This window comes from Tenrec ecaudatus, chromosome 6, assembly GCF_050624435.1.
Source record: "Tenrec ecaudatus isolate mTenEca1 chromosome 6, mTenEca1.hap1, whole genome shotgun sequence".
Lineage (NCBI taxonomy): Eukaryota > Metazoa > Chordata > Mammalia > Afrosoricida > Tenrecidae > Tenrec > Tenrec ecaudatus.
In genome coordinates this window covers 134,493,597-134,519,111 of record NC_134535.1, presented here as the reverse complement: position 1 = coordinate 134,519,111, position 25,515 = coordinate 134,493,597, and the positions used below count along the sequence as shown (strand labels likewise).

At 54.4% G+C, this 25,515-nt stretch overlaps 1 protein-coding gene across 1 annotated transcript in view; it reads right to left on the bottom strand.

The window, feature by feature from the left end:
* Positions 1-25,515, bottom strand: part of CACNA1C (calcium voltage-gated channel subunit alpha1 C) — a 728,086-nt gene that overhangs the window by 54,990 nt on the left and 647,581 nt on the right. Inside the window, exons 31-33 of the mRNA XM_075552255.1 lie at positions 18,052-18,135; positions 17,310-17,393; positions 2,468-2,500 (exon numbers count right to left, since the gene is read on the bottom strand). Of these exons, the coding sequence (XP_075408370.1) occupies positions 2,468-2,500; positions 17,310-17,393; positions 18,052-18,135 (201 nt within the window). The remainder of the gene's footprint in view (positions 1-2,467; positions 2,501-17,309; positions 17,394-18,051; positions 18,136-25,515) is intronic.

The window sequence follows — 25,515 nt, the reverse complement described above, 5'->3', positions numbered from 1 at the left end:
GCCCAGGGCCGGCCATCGGCCTTCATGAAAGCCTGGACTGGAAGGGGCAGAGGTGACTATAGGCATGGCCCTGATGCTGGCCGAAGACGCCAGCGCCCTGGGACTTTCCTGGCCAGGACTCAGGACAAGCTGCTCTTCTTGTCTTCTGCCTCTGGAATTGAGACCCTCCCCCTGTCACTCCCAGCTGGATGGGTGACCCTCCCCCCCCCCCACGACCCCGAACTAGTGCAGCTCGCCCCACCTGCCCCAGCCCCTCCCGCTGTCAGCACCGGGAGAGAATGGACCCCTGGAATTTCCTGTTACTGGCCCCATCCAAGATGCCCCCCTCGGGCAGGAGGGGAGTCAGGTGCCACTAGGATGCCCCCCAGCCCCCACCCTATTTCCCTTTCCCTCCTGATTTGTTCATTCTTTCCGGGTCTAGGTCTCCTTGACAAGACCCCAGGCTTCTTGACCCCCTCGGAGGTGCCGGGAGCACCGCTGCTCCCACTTGAAACACCTCCCGCTCCCCCCACTCCCCAGCCCTGGATGTCCTTCTCAGTAAGTGGCCCCGGGGGCAGGGAAACGCCCAGGCAGTCCCTATACCCCAGCAGGCCCACCCTTCGCCCTGGAGGCTGTCCAAAAAGTCAGGTCGAAGGGGGTCTTGAAGAAGACTTCAGATGGTTTACCAGGGCAAACTTTTAAATAGGGGGCCAGTTCACTGTCCCTCAGACCCGTTGGAGGGCCGGACTATAGCTTAAAAAAACACTATGAAAAAATTCCTATGCACACGCACACATCTTATTTTGAAGTAAAAAATAAAACCAACCAAACAAAAAATGGGCCAGATAAATGTCCTCGGTGGGCCACATGTGGCCCGCGGGCTGTAGTTTGAGGACCCCTGGTCTAGACAGAAAAATCCAAATATTTTCTTCTAGTTAGACCCTAGGGCCACCACAGCTGCCCAGGGAGTCCCAGCTCCCCACCAGGCAGAGGACTGCTGAGTCCTTGAGACCTGCCCGGAGTAGTGCTGCTGGGCCGACAGGCAGCCATCCTGGCCCGGCCCTGGGCCCCTGGGGGGTGGGGTGTATCAAAGCCTCTGATGCCCTTAATCCCTGCATTTCTAGCACCTGTGTAGCTGCTTGTAATTCTATTTTCTCTCCTTAGAAGGAGGTTTCGTTCCCCCAGAGGAGTCTGCAGACGTGGCTCAGGGTTTTATAACTCAGCTGTCGGCTCCACCATGTTTGGGAAAGGAGAAATACACACACAAGAAAAAACAAGCTCGGCCTGGGGAACTTGGGCTGGGAGTGTCAAGACTCGGAGAAGCTGGTGCCCCCAGGGCCATCTGGAGCTGATGAATGGAAACTTAAAAACAACACAAATAAAAAAACCCCAAAGGTTGACGTCTGAATTCCACTCTGGCGCTCAGACCCCTCCCCAGTGGTGGCAAACCCCTCCCGTTGCTCGAGAAGGGGACAGACATGTTTCCCTGTGGACAGGCTGACCGGATGACAACGCAGTGATGGAGCAGGTCCACAGGCTGTCCCTGGCTGGCGTGACAGCCCATCTGACTTCAGCCTTTAACGGCCTTTAACGGCCTCAATCTTGTCCTCAATCTTGTCCCCAATCTGCTGATTTGGGGGCTCATGGAATCGATGCATGGGCCCTTTGCTGGACACACGCATGCCCCTCGTTTTGAAGTGTGTGAGGTAGTGGTTCCAAGGACACCTCAAGGTCACCACGAGTGGCATCTCAGTCACTTGAGCCCAAGCGGACCATCGGCCCCTCTATCAGGAATAGTTTAAATCACCCAACCCCCTGGTGTACATCCAGCCCTGTGGAGGAGGAAGGGGTGGAGCCGACTTTTAATGAGCTTTGGGCATTGAGGAAAACTGGGACTTGGTTGGAGCCACTGGCAATTCTATCACACCCCCTGTCCCCCCTAGTTACAACTCCCAGTGTCAGCCTGTCCCCGGGGGCCTGGTCTGCGAGCTCAAGGGCACCAGCACTGTGATGCTGGGCAGTTCCACCAGCCTTTCCGTCTCTAGGCTCCATCTTCTCAGTGTTTCCCTGTCTCTGCAGGCCCGTCCCCTGGCTCTCCCAGGTGCCTTCTCCACCCCCGCCCCCCACCTTCCATCCAGGTTAGAGACTTTAGTCAGTAAAACCTCCAGGGGTGTTTTAACAGGAAATGACCCTTGGGTCCAATTCTCTCCCAGTGGCTGGTGAGATGGTGAGGATCACAGTGAATTATCGCCCCAAGGGAAGCTCAGGGGGGTAAAAGAACACCGATACGTGGACAGCATTCTCACGGCTGACGAAAGACCAGGCAGGCACAGCACATCACAGACGTGGGGCTACATGCAATAGGAGCTCGGCTGGGCTCCGAGAAACTCTTGGGGGGGGGGGAATGGGTCAAAGTGGGGGTGGGGTTGGGAGTGTCAGAGGGGGTGGTCACGGAAGCCGGGAGAGTGGTCTGGAGGGTGGGTCTTACCATAGAGGGAGAGCATTGGGTATGTTCAGCTGGCTTTAAAGAAAGGCAGATAGAGGTAAGCTGTAATGAGTCTCCAACGAAGAAGCCCGGTACTCTAGGTCTTGGCTAACACAGGAGCAACACGGTGGCAGGAGAGGGCAAAAGGAAACAAGTGACAGGGAGACAAGCACCTAGGCCTGGCAGGTCCTGGCGCCTCCTCGGAGCGTGAACTCTGGGTGCCGTGTCTAGTAAGGACCCACAAGGCATTCTCCTACCCGTGACCACACGAGGTCTTCTGGCTGTTGTGGATGGGAGTCTCTGAAATTTTAACTTTTACGAATCCAATTGCCTCTTTGGCTCCCCCTACCTGGGCAGTGCCAGCAGACTGAGCAAGGGCATTGCTCCTGCCCAGTGCTTCTCCCTGCCCACAGACACACAGGCAAAGGAGCTCACGGCCAAAGGCCCATCCGGTAGACGGAATTCTCGTTCTCCCCCATGAGGACCTGAGGAGATGGCCCTTAGGGCCTTCCACAGCACGAGTGGGCCAGTCCTTCCAGACTGTGCTCAGCGAGGAGCCAGCCCCTTTCAGCGGTTATTCTGTAGGGGTGGAGAACTTTTGGCCACTGGCATGAAATGAGTGTGGATTTCTCCCCCTCTCCATCCCCGAAAACCTTGAAAGCCATGTACACAGTTTAGGATATGACGATGAACATCCTAAGATGCTTTCATGGTCTGTCTGTTCAACTGATTTTGGGGTAAAACCTGAGGAAATGGGCCTCAGTGAGTAGCCAGGGGACAGCAGCAATGGCTGAGGGCCCTGCTCTCTGGGCTCCAGCACGCAGCACTCAGACTGACGCAGGCTGGGGCCTGCGCCGCAGACTTGCCTTTACCCTCCCCCTTCAGACGGTTGCTCTTGCGTTTCTCTTTGGATAGTACAACAAAGAAAGCGTGGAAGGGCTTTTTCTAAGGATGGGGATGTGCTGCACAACGGGATCTTTTCCTGCAGGCTGAAAACACTTCTCTGGTAACAGGCTTCTCAGCAAAGTCCCTTCCCCCCACCCCTGCCTTAGCAAATTGGTCGGATTTCCTTTTTTGGGGAACGGCGGTAGAGGAGATACAGTGTGAAGACCGGGAAGGAAAGGGAGAGGATGTCCCTCGATCCTTTATAGACCGGATCTTAGTTGCAATGTGGCTGGCAGGCTGAGCGAAAACATAGAAACGGACGGACAGACGGACACACACACACACACACACACACACACACACAGATCTTCCGGTGAGAGCTCTGAAAGGCCTTCCCAAGGGTGTGAGGTGATCAGCACGGTGGCCAGGCCTGGACGTACCTCTGACATCTCCCTTTCCTCCCAGGCTGGCCAATGCCTGTGCTCCTGTGTTGCTGGGTCACAGACTTCTGTGTTCCCAGAGCCTCCCTGAGGAGGGCTTATGGGGCTCAGAGGGGAGTAAATCTGTACTACCCTAATGCCAGGGTATCAGGCAGAATTCCCTGAAGGCCTGAGTCACTGGTTCACCGATGACTAACCACTAAAACCCCAAACCAAACCGACTGCCATCTAGTCAATTCTGGGTTTCCAAGGCTGTAACTCTTGACAGGAGTAGACAGCCCCACCTTCCTCCTGAGGACGATGGGTTCAAATTGCTGCCTGTGTGGTCAACAGCCCACCCACCACATAACCACTATGCCACCAGGCTCCTACTCACTCATGACAGCTGCCCATCACTCCTCTGAACCCTGGCAAGAGCTAGATGGGCTTCTGGGCTGCCCCAATCATGAACAGGACCCAAATGGAGACTATTCAGAACCCACCCAGGTCACCTCGTCCTACTGACCAACCCTGGAGTCAATTCTGACTCATTGCGACCCCGGTGTTTCGGAGGTGAGCTGCCTGTCAGTGTTTTCTGGGCTCCAATCCTTACAGAAGCAGAAAGCCAGGCCTTTTCTTCCCTAGGGCAATGGAGGGGGGCTGGACGAGCCAGCCTGAGCTCAGCAGGACAAGGCAAACCATTTATGTCACCTGAGGACCCTGCACTGACACTCAGCCATTTAAAAAATGTGGACATTCTGAATTCTTCACTTGCGGTTTCTCAGCTTCCACCTTCACTGTCTTTTCTCTGGTTGCTTTTCAGCCTTTTACAGCCCCCATGTAAGACCTGGACAACCTCAAACATCGTTTACTTCCAAATCTTACGCACAAGGCCATTCTAATATCTCCATCATCTTACCCACAGGTGTGAACTGAGAGGGCCTTATGACCCATCTCAATAGGAGGAGACAAGAAGAAACCAGGAGGCGCTGTGCGTGAGGCGGACAGGAGGAGGGTGGGGGTCTTTCTGGAATCTCTACAATAGGTTCCTCAGCCCAGGGAATAATAGCGCCCCGCAGTCTCACAGTGGGAGACTCCCCCCCCCCACTTGGGCCTTAAGTCATGCTGTCTGTTGGGCACAAACATCACATACAAGTCTCTTCTGCAGTGAGCAGCTAGGGTTATAAGATCCATGGTCTCACAAATCAAGAGCCATTTGACTGGGGGGTAAATGGCACCCCAACACTTGAGCAACAGATTTTTTGAAAAAGTGGTCTTCTGTGTGAGAACCAACGCAGCGTGAGCCATGACCTTGTCCTCAGAGAGCCTGTGGTCTAGGATACACGGGTGGCCTTCCACATCCTCAGGGGGTCTGTGAGTCTTCGGGCCCCTGGTCTGGCTCTATGTGGACTCCTCAGGTGAGCTAGATGGGACAACGGGACCAGCTGGGGTTGGGCATCTCAGGTGGACCAAGTTAGGGACCTTGTTGCTGGTCAGGCTCTTCTGACTACCTTGTACAGTGGCCTGGGAGACCACACGCCCCAGCTCTACATTTTGGTCTACATTCGGAATCAGCTGGGCTCTCTTCTACTTGTGCCATACATCTCCCAGATACTTATCCAGAGTTTTCACTGGTTCCCTTAAGTTAATCATTTTGGCATCTAGAGGCCAAGGAACCCCGGTGGCACTGTGGGTGAAGCTAACCACAAAGTCAGCGGTTCAAACCCACCAGCCATTCTGCAGGAGCGAGACGAGGCTGGCTGTTCCTGGAAAGACGGACAGTCTCCCAGACCCTGAGAAACGGCTCCATGCTGTCCCGCAGGGTTTCCCTGTGTTGGGATGGACTCCGTGGGAGAGGGTGAGAGAGTCCTGCAGCAGATGCCCACCAGGCCTGGGGAGTCTGCCTGTACAACGTTTCCATGATGACCGCACAGGGCTGCTCACTGAACTGGCACATTGTCTTAAGACGGCGCCATCTCCGCCACTGGGAGGGGCACAGGTCGGCTGTTGAGCAGTCATGTCTTTCATTTTTGGTTTCTAAGGACCCAGTCATTTCCAAGGGCTTCAAGCTAATAGGACCATTTTGTTCATGCAACTGGTATCTCCATAGCTGAGATGGGGTGGAGCGTTTTCAGAAAAGTCCCAGCTGGAGTTTCCAGAGAAGAGGCTCAGGGCAAGAAGAAGAGAAAACGCAATGACTTACTTCAATATACTTATGCAGCTCGGCCGTCATTGGGTGGATAAAAAGCATTCTCCAGAAAACCCCTTCTGAATTCAGGATCGAATGAGACGCACCATCGCGGTGCATGAAGTATTAATTTCTGGAACGTACCACCATTTCCCTTTCACTGGGCAACTTTATTCAGGGACGCGCTTAGGTGGTTAAGGGACGAGACTTGGGGGATCCCAGAAGCCACCAGGGGCAGGCTCCTCCAGGAAGAGGGTCTTGCCCCAAGATGGTGGACGTGAGAATCGGTAGCCTGTGTCTCCCAGTGGCATGTTCTAACCTTGTGAAAAATGGGAAGTTTACATGTAGCCATAGGGTCAGGAGCAGTGGAGCGGTAGAGTCTGGGCTACACCACCCTGACAGGTTGTCTTCTGGGCTAGTGTCTGGAGGGCAGGTGGCGAGAGGGCATTCTGAAGGGATGGGGCCCACCCTGACACTGGAGGTGACCCCTGAGAGGCACTGATGACCCCCTGACTCCCTCACAGGCCCCTTATAGAAAAGGGCCGCTCAATCCAGGCACAGCCTTGGCGAGGCTGGCCGTAATATTAAGGTCACTGAATTCCACCTTCCTCTGTGGCAGTGGCCAAGGCAGGATCATGGAGTCAGTGCATCTCCGACTGGCACCTGGTTACAGACCCCTTGCTTGGATAGGTCTTCTCTGGGCAAGGTCACGTGTCCAGAACTTGGGGATGCACTCTGAGAGAAACTGCGCTCCAAATCACCTGAAAGTCTGGGTTGGTCCACTGGCAACTCCTCCCCCGCCCGGCCCTGCTTTTCTGCGGCAACTGTCCTGAGTCCCCCCTTGACCGAAACTGCAAGGCAGGATGGCCAGTTGAGTGGAACGCCACGGTGGGTGGGAGAGCGAAGCGTTGGAGCTCGGTTGGTGAACTACCAGAACGAGTGTGGGTGGAAAGGACAGCTATCAGGACGCCAGGCCGAGGGAGCTGGGAAAGGCAGGAGTCAGGGACACCAACTTCTCAGCTAGGAGCGGGTGAGCAGAGGTCAACGGAGAAGGTCCTAACTACCCATTGATCTCCCCTGCCAACCAGGAGGAGCCAAGTGGGGCATGACAGATGCAGAGAAATCCAGAGACGCTTGTTCTCCGAGCCCCTGGGGCTGGCACGGGGGGAAAAGATTTGTAGGGCCACACAGTGAAACACGCTGTGACCGGCAGGCCTCCTGAAGCCACACAAAGAACAACCCAGCGGAGAGCCAGGCCATGCTTAACCAGCGCGGGCCAACCAACTGTGAGGCAAAGGAACTGCTCGCAGGGCAGGTGTTGGAAGCAGATGCAGGGCATCTGGACCATCCACGGCCAAGTTAAGTAAGATTCTTATCTGGGCCTGGTGTCTCAGTCGAGAGACAGGACTGGATCGGAACAGGAGGGAAGACAAGGATTCTGAAGGAGGCACGAGGCCTAGGTAGGAAATCAGTAGGTGGAAGGTGGAGCGTAGAAAGGGCCCCCCCCCCCCCCCCACACACACACTGGAAGCCCACTGGTGCCCTCTCTAGCTTCCTGCGTAGTCTACCCAGAGGAAGAGGCTTTCTTATATCTCTGTAGTTGCAGGCATAGTTGGAATAGCCCCTCAGAATTGCCCTGGTGGTGGTGGGGGTCCTTGGCCCCAAGGGGGACAGATGGAGATGCCCGCAGCAGGGATGTGACTGGCTCCTGGCTCTCCTCGGCATCATTCTGTGTACATGGTGGAAGGGCCAGCTGTGCGGGCCAGCTGTTGTCATAGCTGCCCAGTGGCCAGCTCTGTGTCAGGATGCAGCTTACAATGCAGGAGCCACTGTGTTATTCACCTGCTACATGGCGGCCCTTCAGGTGCCACTGCCTGCCAGAGACACGCTAAATCAGACTAACCAACTAATGGCCGCGAACTCTTCTCCTCTGGCCAGGCCAGGCAGCATCTAGTCATCCAAACACCCAGATCCCATGAAGACAAATGGGAGAAACCCACTCGTCAGCAGTGTTAACAACATCCAATAGTTCTGGGTGAGAGGGACGAGAGAGAGAGAGAGAGAGAGAGAGAGAGAGAGAGAGAGAGAGAGAGAGAGAGAGAGAGAGAGAGAGAGAGAGATTCAGAAGAGCAGAGGAAAGGAGAGAGGGACACTGGGTGGGAGAATGTGTGTGTGCATGTGTGTGTGTGTGTGTGTGTGTGAGTGAGATAGAGAGAGGGAGAGAGAGAGAGAATGCATGTGCTCAGAAGGACAAAGGGAAAAGGTTAGGGAGTTAGAATGTGTGAGAAAAATAAGGAGACAGAGAGAGAGACGTGAAGAACACACACAAAAAAAGTGAGCGAAACATGATTCTCAGGGTAGGAGCAGTCAATATGAGAGTAAATGGCTGGAACAGAGGGAGTCTCGCTTTTTCAGGCATTAGAGTATGTTAGAGCCAGGACAGCGAGTAGCTCCCCTCCCCTTCTCTTCTCGCCCACGGGACCATCCAGGTCCCTGTGCTTTGAAAGCTCTCTGGCGAGAAGTCCAGCAGGAGCCCGCTCAGCCTGTAAGAACCACAGCGGGAGACACTGGTTAGCAGAGAGGCGGCTGTCTGGTGGGCGTAGGTACCAGAGACAAGAGAAGGGAGGAGAGGCAGAGAACCCAGAGCAGACAAAGGCCACAGCAGTAGAAGGCAGAGGGACAAGCTGTTGCTGTCAGAATATTCCAGGCAATCGAATACAGTTGTTTGGATAACCCCTATCAGGATGCCCATAAAAACCAAGTTCCCACGGCCCTTTGGGTCAAGCCCACAAGATACTTCCCAAGGCAGGAACTTTTTGGGAAAACTTGCCACAGCAGGTCACTGCCTTAGGCCTGTCTCCCTGTCCTCCTACCATGTCTGACCTCACGGCGCTCCTCTGCCTGCTGCCCACACGGCCATTCTCGCTAGAGAGGCTGGAGGGATGCCTGGCCCCTCTTTCCCACTGGACTGCCGAGGTGGCTTGTCTCCTTCCCAGGAAGGAACACAGCTTTGCTAAGTCTCTGAAGGGCCAGCTGGCTTTCCAAGCCAAGTAGAAAACAACTTCAGTAGAACGACTTGTAGGGCGGTGAGGTACCTCAACAAGAGGGTAACACATAGCCCAAAGATAGAAGCGATCTCATGTATCTATAGTCAATCTTTAGGTAAGGCTGCAGTATTATTCTCATCAGAAGTAAAACGATTTTTTTCCCCAGAGAGACAATTTAGTGTGTTACTACCACCTTCGTATGCATTAATAGACTGGTGTCCATTCATTTTGAAGCAAGATACCTTGGGAGCACTAGTTTTGGTGAGGACAGGGATAGTCCCTAAATCTGGAAGGTGCTGGCATGGCCCTCTTAGCAACAGCAATGTGGTAGTTACATAATCTGTTGTCAATTTGAGACTCAAGAGTGAAGGGGTGGAGGCTAGCCTGTCAATCAGGTTGCAGCTTGATGACCTCATCTGGAGCTGCTAAGCAGATAAATAGCTCGCTGGTGGCGGGGCACTCACTCACTCCCCTGGGAGACATTCCTATTGACAAGACACATGGAGCTACGCTAGAGCCCTGGAGCTGGAGGAGCCGTACGGAGACCCCTGCCAGTCCTGAGATACTTCCACTGCCACTGTATCCACAAGACTTTCCACCCACTGGCCTGTGATCTGCCTGCACTCGGCATCATTGCATGTGTGTGAGTCTGAAGAAAAATTTATAGACTGGTAACCAACATATGGGCTAATCTCAGATTTATGGACTTGACCTGGACTGGGCTGGGCTGGGATGTTTTCTCAATATCCAATTGCTCTTTTTTTATATAAAGCTCTTTCTTATACACATATGTGTATTTATGAATTTGTTTCTCTATTCTACCTGGATGAACACAAGCAGGAAGGGTCTGGCTACTGGAAATGGAGGTAGAGTTAGATGACAAGGCTAAGTACTCTCCACCAGGTGGTCCGGAGACCACCACGTCTAATTGAATCTATCTCCCCTGAAGACATGGGTCGGTCAGAGGCAGGATTCTTGCCCCTCATGTAGGAGACCAATTTCCAGACAATCCACTCCATGCCCCCATCTGTCCGCGGAGGCTTCTATGTTGCTGTGAAGCTTACCAAGTTTCAGTGGCATTATCCGACTAAGAGAGGCCAGGGAGAAACGCCTAGTGATTGACTTCAGCCAACGAGACCCATGTGGACCACAGTGATTCCATCAGTAAGTCATCACGGGGATGGGGAGGGACCCTGCAGCCTTTCCTTCTGTTGAGCTTGGAGCTGCCACGAACTTGGGCCTGGGTCATGGCCACTACCACCACAATCACCTTTACCCTCGGAGACCACCCCAAGTGCCTTCATCAGGGAGATCCCTGGCCGCCCCCCCCCCCCACCACCACCATCAGAGCCTGCTTCTATTAATTAAACACCCAGGAGTCAGGGCGCTCTTAAACATCTGTGAGGAATAAGCAAAAGGCTGCTTCCTGCCTCTGGCCTCTCACGTCCCGTCTATGTGATGCGTAAATCGGAGGCTGTGTCCCACAGTGGGGGCTCAACGCATATGGTTCTGGAACCAAGAGATGCAGGCTTGCTCGAACAGTGATCCCAACTTGTGTTCAGCTAACATTCATGGAAGAGCCCAGTTGGGGACAGTTCCTCTCCACCTTCATGTCCTCCTCTAAGCCGGTGGTGGTGGTGGTAGTTGACCGTGGGGGTGTGTGTGTGGGGGGTGTGGTGTGCTCAACCTTACCTTCCTTGGGAATATTCTACCCTTCTGGGAATATCCTGCCCTTCTCTGTGATAGCAAAGACCAGATGGGGCCATCTGGGCCCCAGAGGAAGACTCAGCAGGGGCTTGGCTGCCCTGAATAACCACTATGGACTGGGAGATGGGAGAGAGGGTTGGGGCCAGGTGGCTGGTGTCTAGCCAACCCCGAGGGGCTGGATGATGTGCAGCAAGCAGCTCTCTCTCAATGACTCAGGGCTACCTGCCTTACCTTGCCCTTCCAGGCCTTGAAACCAGAGAAGAAGCCATGGTCTACTGATCGGCAGAGTCAACGAGGGACCATGATTGAAGTTTGTGCCTGCCAATCGATGGTGCAGACATACCACTGGTCAAGAAGGTTTGGGGTCAGGACTCAAGAGGCCTTGGCCTGCCCCTTCTTGGATACTTCCAGCAGCTGAGATCCATCTAAACTCTAACCTCGTCTCCCTCTTCCCTCCTCTGGCTCCCTCTCCTCCAATTTTCCTTCTCAGGTGGCAGCTGTCAAGTGGGCCTGGGTGGTGGACACGGCCCGTGCTTCCTTTGCCCTCTCGTCAGAGCCTATTAGTTGGCCCGTGGATTGTGGGGGTGCAGGCTGCTTTTCGTACGTGTACTTTGAAGGTGTCCTGACCGGGCAGAGCCCACAGCAACAGGATCAGGGAAGTGAACGAGCTCTGTGTCAGTTTAAGGAGCCCTGGTGGCCTCGTGGGCAGCGTGTTGGGCTGCTTGAACACAAGGTCAACAGTTCAAAACCACTGGTTCTACTTGGCCCCCAGGTTCACTATGAACCAGAGGGGACTACATGGTAGTGAATGAGTGCCCCCAGGAGTGAATTCCATCACCATCTGGGAGTGGAAGGACCTTTGACCACTGTCCCCCAGAGAAGTCATGCCTACGTCAGGCTGATCCAGGGATCTAACCACTGGACTTTCAGGAAACACAGGAGTAAACATGTGCCTGACGCTATCAGGAAATGCCCATTTCTGAACCATGGAGAGCCAACTTGGGGAAGCCCTGGGAGAGGGTCTTGAATCCACCCCGCGCCCCACATCCGCTGACTCCCTGCTGATTTTGCCTTCAAGGAACCTGAGGCCCAAAGAGTGGGGTTCATCTCGCTAAGTCTCCTGGGTTAATAGTGTTGGGTCTAGAGACAGAACCCGGCCTTTTAAATTTTTCCTTGGGGACTATTTCTCCACAAGCACATTCTTATGCAAGAATCCGGGGCCTCTCTGCACTTTTTGTACAACCAACTTCAAAGCACTGCTCAGGCTCAGACACCCATGTGGGTTCTCATGAGGGCATTGGGGGGCAGCTTTCAGTGCCCTTCAGAGAGCTTCTTAACAACCACATGGGGGAACTCTTTGGGCTTTGCCCCTGGAAAGTGCATGTCCAGACCCAAGGAACAGACTGCTTTGGCCAGAACCTCAGACTGCACCCCCCACCCCACCCCGACCCCTTAGCCCTGTCCTCCCCCTGGCTCAGCCTGCACCGGCCACCCTGGCTGCTCCTTTTGCCTTCAAAGTCCTTTCTCCAGATATGTGCATGGATGTCTCCTCACCATTTCACACCCTTGTCCAAATGTCTGCTCCCCAATAAAGCCCATCTTACTGAAAATAGCACCTACCTCCCCTAAGGCAGCACCTGCCTTCCTAGCTTCCCCATGGCCCTGATCCCCCCCCAAGTTAGTGTTTCCCCAAAGCAGGGACCCCCCCCCACATACTGTCCAGTGGCTTGATGGACTGTCATCAGCACTGTTGACCTTTAGAATGACTTCGCTCTAGAATACACACGTTCAGGAAGTCAGGGGCATCTGTTTTGCTCACTAACGAGCCTCAGACAGTGCCCGAGGCAGAGAAATCCTGGCTAGAAAGGCCATGGGATGGTCGAGGGAGGCTTCCTAGCTGGTGGGGTGGGGATCTATTTCCTGAGAGGGAGGGGCACATACCTTGGTAAAGGTATGAAGCAAAGTCAAGACACCCAAAGGGAAGCTGGAGGGAGGTGGGCTTGGCCATGGGGAAGGCTTGGAGAGTGGCAGGGATGCATAAAGCATTTGGCCAGGGAACCAGAACTGACTCTTAGAATCACGTGCTGCAGGTGAACAGCCCTTGTGGGTTCCTCTGAGGTTAGACGAGTCTTCCCAGTTCAATGTACATCTGGGAAGAGGGCCATCTGGTGACACCGGGACGAGAAGAATGTGGGAGGGCCTGGAGCATCAGCCAGGGAGGCAGGGCTTTCTAAAGGATGCCATGGGATCAGAAAGAAAATCCTAGATCTATAAAACCCCTTGAGCCATAGAGTGGCTAGACGCATAGCTGTAGCACCCGAAGGAAGGACCAGATGAGCGGAAGGAGCGGTCGGAAGACTGCAATCCGTTATATTGACCATGACCTGGCTGCAGGGGCTGTGGTGGCCTAGTGGTTAGACATTGGGCTGGCATCCACAAGGTTGGTGGATTGAAACCACCAGCTGCACTTTGGGAGAAAGACAAGGCTCTTTATCCTCATAAGGAGTTACAGTCTTGGAAACCCACGGGAGGCAGTTCTACCCTGTCCTATTGGGTTGTTATGAGTCGGCATCGACTCGATGGCAGTGAGTTTGTTGGTGTTGGTTTTCTGGGAGCAAGGCTCTGCTAGAACTGTGCCCTCGAAACAGGCGTATCTGGGCTTCAATGGTCAGGGCAACAGTCAGCAAGCTTGCGTTTGCTTCGGTCTGGCTGTACCTGTGGTCTGTCTCCAAGGAAATGGCGCTATCCAGGCAACAGGGGTTCCGACGCGACCCGTGGGCGGCCGCCATTAGATTACTGGGATGGCCTTGGGCAGAGGCGAGCTCGTCTTAGTTCGCCCAGCAGATGGTTTTGGACAGAATCCCGTCTGCTTGGGTGACAACAGTCGCTCCTGGCCAATAGGGCTTTGGAGTCTACAGGAATTTAAAAGTAAATACTACTATTTGAGCTCACAAACAAGCCCTGTAAATAACGCCCGCTCCCTTTGCCTGATGAGGAGAGAAGTCGCCGAGAGGGCTTCTGGTAGCAGTTGGTGCAATAGCTACCAGAAGAGGCAGCAGCAGGATTCCACCACCTCCCAGTATTTTGACTTCAAATCCAGCCCTTCTTTATTCTTCCAATCGGCTCTGCTATCTGGGGGGCAGGTGAGGTCTGTATGCTCTTTATGCTTGGAAGCCGCTCACTGTGTGAGAGAGGGGAGAAAGTAGTCCAGCTATGAACACTGAGTTCCCCGACAGGTGCTCTGGCTGCTGACCATATACACGGCCCGGCCGTATCCTCAGACAGTACTACTTCTAACGCTCAGACTCCTCACTCCAAACTGGGCTTGACCCAGGAAGTCCTCCCTGGAGGGCTGAAACGGGTCCCGGAGTGGGTCGAGGCAGGCCTGGGAGGACAAAGAGAGGCGCTTCAGGAGGTGGGCTGACTGACGAACGAACGGGTTTGTTTAGAAAGCCACAGCTTGCTGGTGATCTAAACTACAGACGAGAGCACAGTGGGGTGTGGCCGATCCTGACCACTGGGAATAGATGGGAGAGGGCCGGGTGGGCTGTGTAAGTGGGTCCAAGGACATCAAGGGGCCAGGGAGGAGAATTCTGTGAGCAGGGCCACAGGCAGGAGCCTGGATCCCCTCTATGGGGCTGGGCAAGTCTCTGCACCCTCACTTCTGCCATCAGTTAATGGGGTGGGCGTTCTTTCCTGTTGAACTCACCGGGTGGTTACGAGTTGAAGCCCCACACCCCAGCCAACCAAGAGCTGAAACAATCAGCACCACCACCACCAAACCCACAACCACGGAGCTGATTCCAACATCCGCAAGGACTCATAGGTTCCGGGTAGAACAGGACTGCCCCTGTGGGTTTCTGAGACTGTAACTCTTTATGGGAGAAGAAGCCTCGTCTTTCTCCTGGAGAGGGGCTGGTGGTCTTGAACTGCTCTCCTCACGGCGAGCGGCTCCGTGTTTAACCGTCCACACCAAGAGAAAACGGCATAGAGAACCATCACACCCGTGTGAGGCTCGGCCGAGATGATTCCCATGCCCCTTTCTGGCCCTGCTCTGGCCCTCATGAACAACAGAGCCCCCCCCCTTTTTTTTTTTTTTACAGAAACTCTGTATCTTAGAAAAGCATTTGTTTTACTTTTTCCTGTGAAAAAGACGAATAGGTTGGGCAGGATGGGCGAGGATACAGGCCTTACCAATGGTGAGGAGAGCCCCGTGGAGCCCCTGGGTCTGTGGGGGGTCCTTTCTGCGCTCAGGGGTACAGCTTGCTGTTATCTCCCTGTGTTTCCCTTCCCTCTGGCTTTCAGCCTCTGGGGCTGGCTGTCCCGGAGGACACACCTCTGAAGGCAGGGCTCACCATGCTCCTTTCACACATGCTCCGTGGTGTTTGCCCCACTTTGAGCACCGAGGCTCTGCTCGGTAGACATGGGTGTGTAACTTACAAGCTCAGCTAACATGTGGGGTACAACTCGGGGCTCCTGCAGCCTGCAACGCTGGGAGCGCTGGCCAGCACTGGTGGAGGTGGTGGGAGTGGTGCATCGCATGAGTAGGAAAATGGGCTTTCTGAGATCTGAGGTCTTTCTGTTACCAAGGGGAAGTCCACATGCACACACACACACACACACACACACACACACACACACGACAAAGCCAACCTAGAGATCTTGGAGGCAGAGGGACATTAGAATTGGAGCTACAGGAAGAGCAGGGAGGGGAGATGTAGCCTTTCCAAAGGTCCTCTGCTGGAAGGAGAGCTAGGGGTGGGGTGGGACTTCTAATCTTCTCATCAGGGGGAGTCATGCAGATAGGACAATGGCTCATTTCAACTGACTGGGAGCAGAAGAGGGAGTGCAGAGGGGGTAAGGGGAGGGCTCATGGGGGAGATGGTGGTGGTCAGTAGGTAATTTCAAATATCTTAGATCCAAACTCTAAAGCGTTTGCTCCGTGCTGTTATTCAAAGGTTCAGTGCATCAAAGGTTTGTGCAAACATTACCAAGTCTCTTAATTAAGAAAAAACAATGGCCAAAAAAAAAAAAGCTAAAATAAAACAACACATGTTAAAGACTAACTGCAAGAGAGCTTGCCTATGGATAAAGAGAGAAGATTTAAACATGCCAAGTAACAAGAAGACATGTGCAGAAACTGGTAGAAACTGTATAGGAGGAAGCAGCCCTTGGGAGGGGAACCCAGCAGGAGTGTAGGGACTAGAGTGTCTTCTGAGGCCAGGGAGCCAGAGCAGCACTGGGAGGGCTTTGGGGAAGGTGGGAGAGTTAGGCAGGTGCAAGTGTCCATTTACTGTGGTGAATTCCTGTTGGACGAGGCACTCATACAGTTGTTTCCATAGCCACCAGGAAGAAAGGGCCACTGAGAAGAGCCCCAGATAAAGGGTTCCAGAAGGAGTCCTAACACCAGTGGTCCCACTCGCCTCTCTAAGTGAACCTGTAGGAGGCCAGGCAGACTGCAGAGGCAGCTGGTATTTGCCTGGTCTTGGCAACAGGGACTTCATTTTGAATCTGGTGCCTTCAGCTTGGCTCTCAGAATTCACCTCACATAGACCTCCCTTTCACTGACCTCCTTCTCTCACTGATCTCCCCCTCCCCTGCTCAACCTTCAAATTCCTGGAGCTGGCTCCTCCCTGAGCCAGAATGTTTTCTGAAGATATGCACACTCCACTCTAGTCGTCCTTGGCATATAGATAAGGTCAAAGACCTTCTCCCTTCTGAAGCACCTGTGTGCACAGATCCTCCCCAGCTTGGACCCTTCCCAGCTGTGCCTGCCAGCAGGGGTCTAAAAACCGCAGCCTAAATTTCCCAAAGTATGGTTTCAAAGGCTCAATTCCCTGAGTTGCTGAATCTGCCCGCAAGCCTCCCAATAAAGCCTGCTTCTAAATTTTGCCAATTGGATCTTTGGTTCTGTTTCATGCCCCCAAATTCCTTACAGTATTAAATTGAGATCTAGCTGGTTCAGTGTGAATCTCGTGGGTCGTACTTAGGTGAGGGTCAGCCAAGGCTGACAATACAGGCAAAGTCGTAGCCTTAATGCCAGTTGTGCCACTCTAATAGAGAGCTGCGTTTCAAGATGCTGTGTGAGTGCACAGGCAAGAGGAGGAGAGTCAGAGGTTGGGGGGGGGGGTAATGGTAGAGGGTTAGAAAAAGTTTGGGGTCCCTGCCTCAGGAGTCTTCCAGAAGCTGTCAATAACCCTTTTTCACTCCACGATTCCCTTAGCTGCAGCCTCCTATACAGTGTGAGTCATGCCAGGCTGGTTAGAGGGAGAGAGAGAGAGAGAGAAGGATGCAGCAATCAAAGTGGGAAAGAAATGGAAATCCTAGCTTTGTTCTGAAAGTGGAGCAAAACAGAACCCAAACGAAAACAACAACAACAAAAAATCAAAACTTTTCAAAGTGAGGCAACAAGAAAGAAATTCTCCGAACTGATCTCAACCAACCAACCAAATAAACAAACAAACAAACAAATAAATAAAACAAAATAAACATAAAGGGGTACGGAGGAGAAAATAAAAACAGACTACCAAATAAACCGGGGCAGGACGAATGAGTGCGAGAGCAGGCAGGACAGTCAGGGACAGACGCCATGTACTTACGTTTACCTCGGTGATTGCTATATCAACAATGCTACCCACAACAATCAAGGCGTCAAAGGTATTCCATGCATCACAGAAATAGTGCTGCATGGGGGCGAGAAGCCGAGGAGAAGAGAGAGGGGAGAGAGAGAAAGAGAGAGAGAGAGAAAAAAACAAAAAACCAACAACAGAGGAGGAACAAAACGAAACAAAAAGGAAAAGGAGAAAATGAAAAAAAAAAGCATGAAAGAAGGGAGAGAAGAGAAAAAAAATGAGAAAACAAAGAGGTTACGTGGGCATCGTCAATAACTCTCTTAACGCTCTACAGCTCTGGCGGCTCACACCTGGGTCACCTGGTCTTTGCGGGGTGGAGAAGTCTGACAAAAGCTGGGTTAGTTCAAAGGTTACGATGGCTGCGGCCACCCTGGGAGGGGGCCAGGCGGCACCTCCACCACCTGCTCCCTCGGGCTTCTCCTGGCTTGCTTGGGGCCAGCGCGGCAGGGCGAAGCTGGGCCGGGAACAAAGGAGGAGACGCTCCTGCTTCTTTCCCCCCACAGGACGACGCAGGCTCAGTGAAAAGCATGACTGGAGGGCGAGGGGGGTTAAAAACCAGGAAATTAAAAAAAAAAACCAACAACCAAAAAAAAAAAAAAACCGAAAAGGAGGTGAAAGAGAGAGAAAAAGAGTGGGAGGAGAGAGCGCAGGGGAAACAGAGGCAGAGGGGGAGGGGAGGCTTCCTGGGGGAGGGCAGAGTAATACTCACATTAGTCTCACTGAGAATGACGTCAATTATGCTGCCAATTACGATGAGGAAGTCAAAAACATTCCAGGGATCACTAAAGTAACCCTACATAGAGGGAGGGGCAGGCAGGATGGGGATTGAAAAGGAGTGTTAGAGACCAAGAAGAGCAACATCACCATCAGACTCACTGTCCGGCACCGCTGCGCTGCTGCTGCTGCTGCTGCTGCTGCTGCTGGAGTACAAGCGCCCAGCGTGGGAGGGGGAGGCAGGGAGGCATCTAGTCCAACCCACCTTCCTGCTCCACGGTCCCCATCCTGTAGATCCATCCTACCTCACCCCGCCCTCCTTCCTGGGGCCCTTTTCCGCATCCCACCGGAGGCAGGCATGGGCGTGAGGGCAGGGGAGGGAAAGTCAGAACAGCCCAGGGCTAGCTCTCTTTGGGGTCCACGCTCAGCATGCTACACCCCTTCTCCTTCACCCGAAGGGCCCATCTGGAGGGAGGGAACACAAAGACAGTGGGTGACCTCTTGGGAAGGTGGCGGGATGGTGGTCCTCTGGGAAAACCACAGCAGTCGGTGTGGGCCAGGTCATCCAGGCTCAGGCCAAGGTCAGAAGCAACAAGAGGATCAACTAATCAAGTGGGGCTCTCTCTCTCTCTCTGCAGAGTGAAGCAGAGTGACTCTTGTGCTGTACAGGGCATAGCGGGGGAATTCCAGGCAGGGGTGGGGCTGGGGGGCAGCTCTACTCTGGCCAAGGCTTTTACTAACTGAAAGGAGGCCAAGTCAAGGCCAGGTGCAGGGCTTGGTACTGTGGCACGCGGCCCTGCATGGCCCGTAGATGAAACCTCCTGCTGAAGCACAAACCAACCACCTCCTCCTCACCAGGGAGTTGGGTTAGGGGTGCTTCCCTGGGAACCACTCTGCTCGGTAGAGGGGTGCGGACACAGGCTTCCTAGGCAGGAGATGAGAAAGGCGGGTGCCGCGGAGGGGAGACGGCAATAGAAAGGGGTGAACAGTGTAGTGTACACATGGGCTTCCAGCCACGTGTTTGAAAAGGCAAGACATCACTGATCTTGAAACAGTTTTGGAGGCACATGGACAACTGGTCCACCAAGGGATGGGCTGTCCCCCAAATGCCTGGAGGACCCTGGAGCCCTGGGTGGGGAGCTTTTTCCTAGAGCTGAGCGGTTTCTAGGGTCTGTACCATTTGCCTCTAGGGAGGGCATGGGGGCCACGAGGAAGCTGCAGGCAGTCACGCTTCTCACGGGCGGGATGGTCGGGACTTAGAACTAAGACACTGGCTTTCTCTGCCACAGGACCCCCTTCGTGGTCCAGGACTCTGCTGCTGGGGGTAGAGTGGTTACACGTTGGGCTGCCAGCTGCCAGGCACGCAGTTTGCAACCACCAGCTGCTCAGCGGGAGAAAGGCAGGGCTTTCACTCCAGCGAAGAGCTCGGGTCTCAGAAACTCACAGGGGCGGTTGTACCCTGGCCTATAGGGCCACTACCGGTGGGCATCGACCCGCTGGAGGGGAGTCTGGCTTCAGGTGTGGTTCTGTAAAGCCTTGGATAAGATGGGCAGGGTCCCCTTTGCCTGGCAGGGCCGGCCCAGCCCATCTCTCAGGAGAGGAAGTCCGGAGAGCAGCGCGGGTCAGAAGGACCGAGGGGTCTCTGCCGGCTCCCAGCTCTCCTGGTGGTTGCCAGCCCTGGTTTGTTTGTTTGTTTGTTTTGACTCACAAGAGCCAAGCGTCTGTGTTCATCCATTTCCTCCTGGTTCTACCCTGCCTTCTCACGGCCCCACGGCCCTACCATATCCTCTTTCCAGGGGGACGGCAAGACACGCTGTCCTGGGGCTGTTATTCTTAGTCTGGGAGGTCAGGTCATGGGGGAAGGGGCCTCTTGGTTCCCAGGCATTTGTGCCAAAAGACAGCAGACGCCACAGTGCAGACCGTGGGCGGCCAGGCTGGGGAAGCGGAGGGCGTGGGTCAGCTGAATGCCACGTCTCTCCTGTTGGCCCCCAGAGTGTTTTCTGGGCGATCCCAGCGCCTCTGAGACAGACAGAGAGACATCTCCTCCCATCGCAGTCACATGGTATGAGCAGCAAACACCGTCCTTTCTCCCAGGTCCCCAGCTCCCATTCACAGGGCGGCAAATGGTGAGCAGTGACTTTTCCCAGAATGAAGGGCCTTCCCCCGCTCCACAGCCACACACCCATGTGTGCTTCATATTAGACACTGGCGGAACACGGGGCAGCTCTCTAGAGACGAATACCATCTGTGCGGGCAGAGCTGTTTCGGGAGAGAAGGGGAGAGAGGGGAGAGGAGCAGGAACCTGAGCAGAATCCACGGTGGCCAGCAGCTAGCCTAGACACTGCTCACAAAACGTTCTTTGGTTTGGGGGCAGGAGGACAGAGAGGAAAGGGGTGTGTGTCTTGGTGCTTCCGAAAGAGGGCTTGCTGGACTCCTTTCACCTGCCAGAGGGACCTGAAACAAACGGGTCAGCTGGCCCTGGTCCACCAGCCCGCTGGAAAGGAGGGAAGGGAGCGGAAGAAAGGCAGAGCGCAGGGCAGAGGCAACATGTGCAAACCAGAGAAACACTCGGGTTAATTCCAGTGAGTTGTGCACCCACCGACTGACCGACTGGCTGACCTGGCTGCAGAGCTTTCACGTAAAGGGACCCTGTCAACCTGTCCACCTGGCTGGGCCTCGCTGGCCCATGGTCACCATTTCTCTTGGGTTTCCTTGAATATGCTCAGATGCAAGAGAGAGACAGGCCACTGAGCTCCTCCTGCCAGAGGCCTGCTCCCAGCCCTCAGCTCGGGCCAGCGGCTTGGTGCCTGTGCCTCCCCCTCCCCAGGGCATGCAACTGGAGGCTTCTCCATGGTGCCTCCCTCTGTGTCTCCGGAGCAGCTCAGCGCCAGGGCCTCCACAGGTGGCAGGAGCCAACCACTTATAGCCCAGCACCTCGATCGTACACTCCCTCTGAGGTGCTGGGGAGTGGGCCCAGAGGAGGGGTTCACAGAGCTGAACAATGTTGGGGGGAGGTGAGGGAGCAGGTGGTGGGTGACAGGATCCCTTTAAGAGGCAGGCAGCTTTTCACCATGACCCGCCCATCCCCTGTCCCACCCCTCAGCCCTCCAAGCCAGGACCTTGAAGATGTTGAAGACCCAGGTCTCCTTTCACTTCATCATCTACCACCCCACCCCCACCCTTTCCGCAGCCCCTCCAGAATAAGCCCCAGAGCCCCCATGTTACTCAACAGGATGCCCGAGGGAGACACCTGGCCACTTGTGGGGGCCACTCATTTTCTTCTACCCCCCACCCCCAGCACACTGAGAGCCTCCCCTATAACTCTCTGCAAACCACTGGCCAGAGGACTCTGCCAGTTAGTGGTGGTTGATGGGGGGATGGGAGAAGGGGTGGGGGTAGAAAGCAGAGACTTTTTCTCCTGGATGTTCAGTTAATGGTACCCATTACCCCTCCCTTACTTCTCTGGTGACTTCCAGGTGGGGGTCAGGGGAGGGGTTGGGGAAAGGGCTTTCCTGGCTCTCCCTGAAGTGATGAACCAAACCTCTTCATGTCCAACTCCTCAGAGCCCAGCAGGGCCGGGCAGTAGGCAGGGCCTGTGGGTTGTTGTCTTGTTTTTTGGAAGGGGGCAGGAAGCCATTTCTCTTGACACCCCTAAACTCCACAGACTCAGTAGCATTCCTGGGAATCGCTCAGGGAGCTGGGCTTTCCTCTTGTCCTCCTGGGGAGGGCCCCAGGCTCCTCGATGGGGCTGATCGATGCGATGGGCAGCCCTTGCTGCTGCCTGCACTTGCGCATCGCCTTCTTCTGAATGCCGCCGAGCCACACTCACCAGGCTGAGATTCACATCGGCAGATCAGGACCAGGACTGGAAACTCGCTCACTACAAACGCGACATTCCAAGCAGCCAGAGGCAGTCCTTTCAGAGGGTGACCTCTGGGGGCATATACTCTCTGCGTTTGAAGCCTGCCTCTGCCACTTAGGTGCTTAAGTCAACCACTTAACCAGCCCGTGCCTCAGTTTCCCCAAAGAGATAACCACAGGGTCAGAGTAAAGAGGAGATGAGACAGCCCAGAAGAAGCACTGAGCGCGGTGACAGCTCTGCACTGACTATGTCCTGTGAGCTTTAAGGAAGCAGCCAGGCACCTGGTGGAGGAGGGTCTACGGAAGGAGGATGGGGGGCAAGCTCGCTTTTCTTACCTAGAGAAAAGGGTCCCTGATAGAGAACAACAGCCCGGGCTTGAGTCAACAAGCATTTGAGAGGAGATAATTTGAAGTGGGCGGCTGGGAGAAGCAGCTGATGGTGGTGAAGGTGAAGGTGATGGTGATATGTGTGTGTGTGTGTGTGTGTGTGTCTCTAATTCCTGGAACCTGGGTCTTGCCGGGGCCCAGGATGAATACTGAGTGACATGGGAGAATACTGCGAGCGATGGATCCAGCCGGCAGCAGCTGAGGCCATGTCTCCTTCCACATGTGTCTGTCGGGAGTGGATTCCATGGAAGACCATGGAACACAATGGCAACTGACACCAAGCAGAGATAATATAAATTGCATTACATGAGGATGCCATTTAGACATAACAGTAATCACAGAAATTAGTGGCGTCGAATGGAGAAGGCATAACTGGCGCACACAGCTGCTGGCGGGGGCGCTGGCAGCCTGGGAGGGAGGGAGGGAGGGAGGATTGCTGAGTGTTCTGTCAGCTCCCACCCTGGGATGTGTTAATCAGAAGCTCCGTAAGGTGCACGCTGCACTGACAGCTCTGGACTGAAGGCGAAGGGCAGGGGCAGGTGGGACTGGTGGCTCTGAGCATACACACCCTGGCTCCCCAGGAGAGGGGGCCGGTGTGGGTGGTGGTGGTGGGATTGGGGGACAGCTGCTCTTTTATCTGTACACTTTCAGCTCCCCCTGCCCCCTTCTAGACTCAAAAACTCAAAACCGAACTTACTGCCATCAAGTCAATGCCAACTCATGCCCAGCACAGGGTAGAACTGCCCTCATGAGTTTCTGAGACTCACTCTTTACAGGCATAGAAAGCCCTTTCTTCTATGGATATCGACAGGTGGTTTTGAACTGCCGACCTTGAAGTCAGCAGCCCAGCGAGGAACAACTCTGCTACCAAGTCTCCTTCAGTTTGGAAGTTGGCTAAAAAGTTGTCAGTTGACCATCAATCGTTTTCGACTCATGACAACCCCCTGCGATCTATCGGAGTTCTTCCCCCATCTCCCCACCTCCCATAAGATCACCAGGTGCCTCTGGATGGACTTGAACCTCTAGTCTTTAGTTTCGCAGCTCACTGTGTTAACTTGCTTGCATCACATGGGGACACCACAAGTAAGCCAGTTGTTACTTTCTCCACACTAGGACAGTCTCACTTAGGCCTTCATTCATCTCCTCGCTCATTCATTTATTCACCTTACGACTCACCACCCTTGCTAGGTGTTTGGGACTCGGCAAGGCCTGGGCCTACGGAGATGACTCAGGCGCTCCCAGCCTCTGGAATTGCACGGGAGCAGACCAACATGCCGAGTTACAGGCTGAGCTCCTTTGGGGGCCTCAGGAGGTTCTTTCCCCACCTCAGTTTCCACCTGGGCAGGTTGTGGGATTCTAATAACTGGTTCAGGCTACTAATGCAGGAATAAATGAGCCAATTTCTGCAAAGGATTCCTCCAGGACCAGAATGTGAAATGGATGTGACCCTGGAGCAGGGCCAGACTGGGCCAGACACATCGCAGTCCTTGCGGGAAGCTTTAAGTTACAGTGAACGTGACCGAGCGCTTCCCAGCAGAGGGCAAAGCAGAGAATAGTCAGCTCCGGGGCTCTGGTGAGGGGTGGGCTGCTAAATACACTATCATTGTTCCCAACACACCAGAAACGTGGAAAGATGAGGCTGTCTGCTCCTATAAAGATGATACTCTCAGAAACCCTAGACAGGCCCGCTGAGAGTCGGAATTGGCTCGATGGCAGTGAGTTTGCTTGGTTCCCGTGAGACAACCTTAGGAGTCCGCAGAACTGGGAGGGGCAGCTCCACCCCTTGCCTTTCGGAAGGAGCTTAGACCTGTGGTAACCTTCACTTGCCCACCTCCCATCCAGCACACCCAGGTCCAAAAGAGAGCTCCCCCAAACTTGACAAATTTAGAACCCCTTCAACGGCCTCACTGATCAACTCACCTTCCTCTTACCCCATCCCCTAATCACCTTCGTCATCAAACAGGGTGGTCCCTCCTTCGAGGTGGGGCAGGTGTGACCCACGGAGGGCAGCAGAGCCAGGGACCATGCCCGTTTGGGTGAGCCAGGTGTGAGGGCCATGACCTGTTGCCTTCACTTCCAGAGATGGGCCTAGGCGTGTGCTGGCAGGATCCCTCGCCTCGGTCACCTTGTCTGCCAGCGGGGGTCAGGAGAGCCCCAGCCCTCCTAAGGTTGTGTCGGGATGAAACCAGGTGCCGTTGAATTGACGCTGGTTCCTGGCAGTCGAACCTGTCCTCCTTTGGGGTTTCCATGGTTAATCTTTCAGAAGCAGATCACCAGGCCTTTCTGCTGAGGTACCTCGGGGTGGACTCGAACTGCCCACTTTTCAAAGGTTAGCAGTCACAGCAGCCAAAGGACTCCTCATGAGGATTCCTTGAGGGAGAACTCAGAGAGCTCCTAGAGAACCTGCCCAGGGACTGCTGTCCTGCGCTCACTGAGAGGCTACCTGCTCTTCGGGCTCCCCCCTGCAGCCTCCTGCCTGTGGAGGGCCTTCCCTCCCCTAAGATCAACCAGCGGGATGGGAGCACTGGCCGGCAGCCTCCTCTGTCTGATGTCCTCCATCTGCATATTCCCATTTCTTTCCCAGTGGCTGGGAGGAGGAAGGGGACCACAGAGTACAGCTCTTTTACCCAGCGTGAATAATTTCCCACATTAAATAATTAAATGTAATAGCTAATACTCCCCTTCCCACACAAAGGCTTTATGCAAGTCATGTAATTATTTTTTATCCATCAGAGTGACTTTAAAGCTCTCAAGCGCCAGGCAGGAAAGAAACCTGTCACAATGTTGCAACAATATGCAAATCCCTGGGAGCAAGAGCGGGGGTGGGGAGGCCAAGCTCATTTGTGCTTGTCTGCCTGCACTGTGCCGCATCAGGTGCCCCGGGGCCGGCTGCAAATAAATAATAATCAGGGTCATGCCAATGCACCGAGCAGGCGGCTGCCTGGCCCCACACACCACACTCCTCCCTCTTGCCATCTCATCCTGGAGGGCAGAGGGGCCGGCCTCACACCGCTGACTGGCTCGCTTTTTTCTCCTTCCCTTTGCCCGGGCGGATCGTTCTTGGTGCGTGCCTGTGACTCACAGTGATCCTGGAGGGCAGAGTGGAACAGCTCCAGACCTGGTCTTTTTGCCTCCAGGGTGGCTGGTGGGTTTGAACGGCTGACTTTTTGGTTAGCAACCGAGCGCTTTAACTCTCCAGCTTTACCACTGG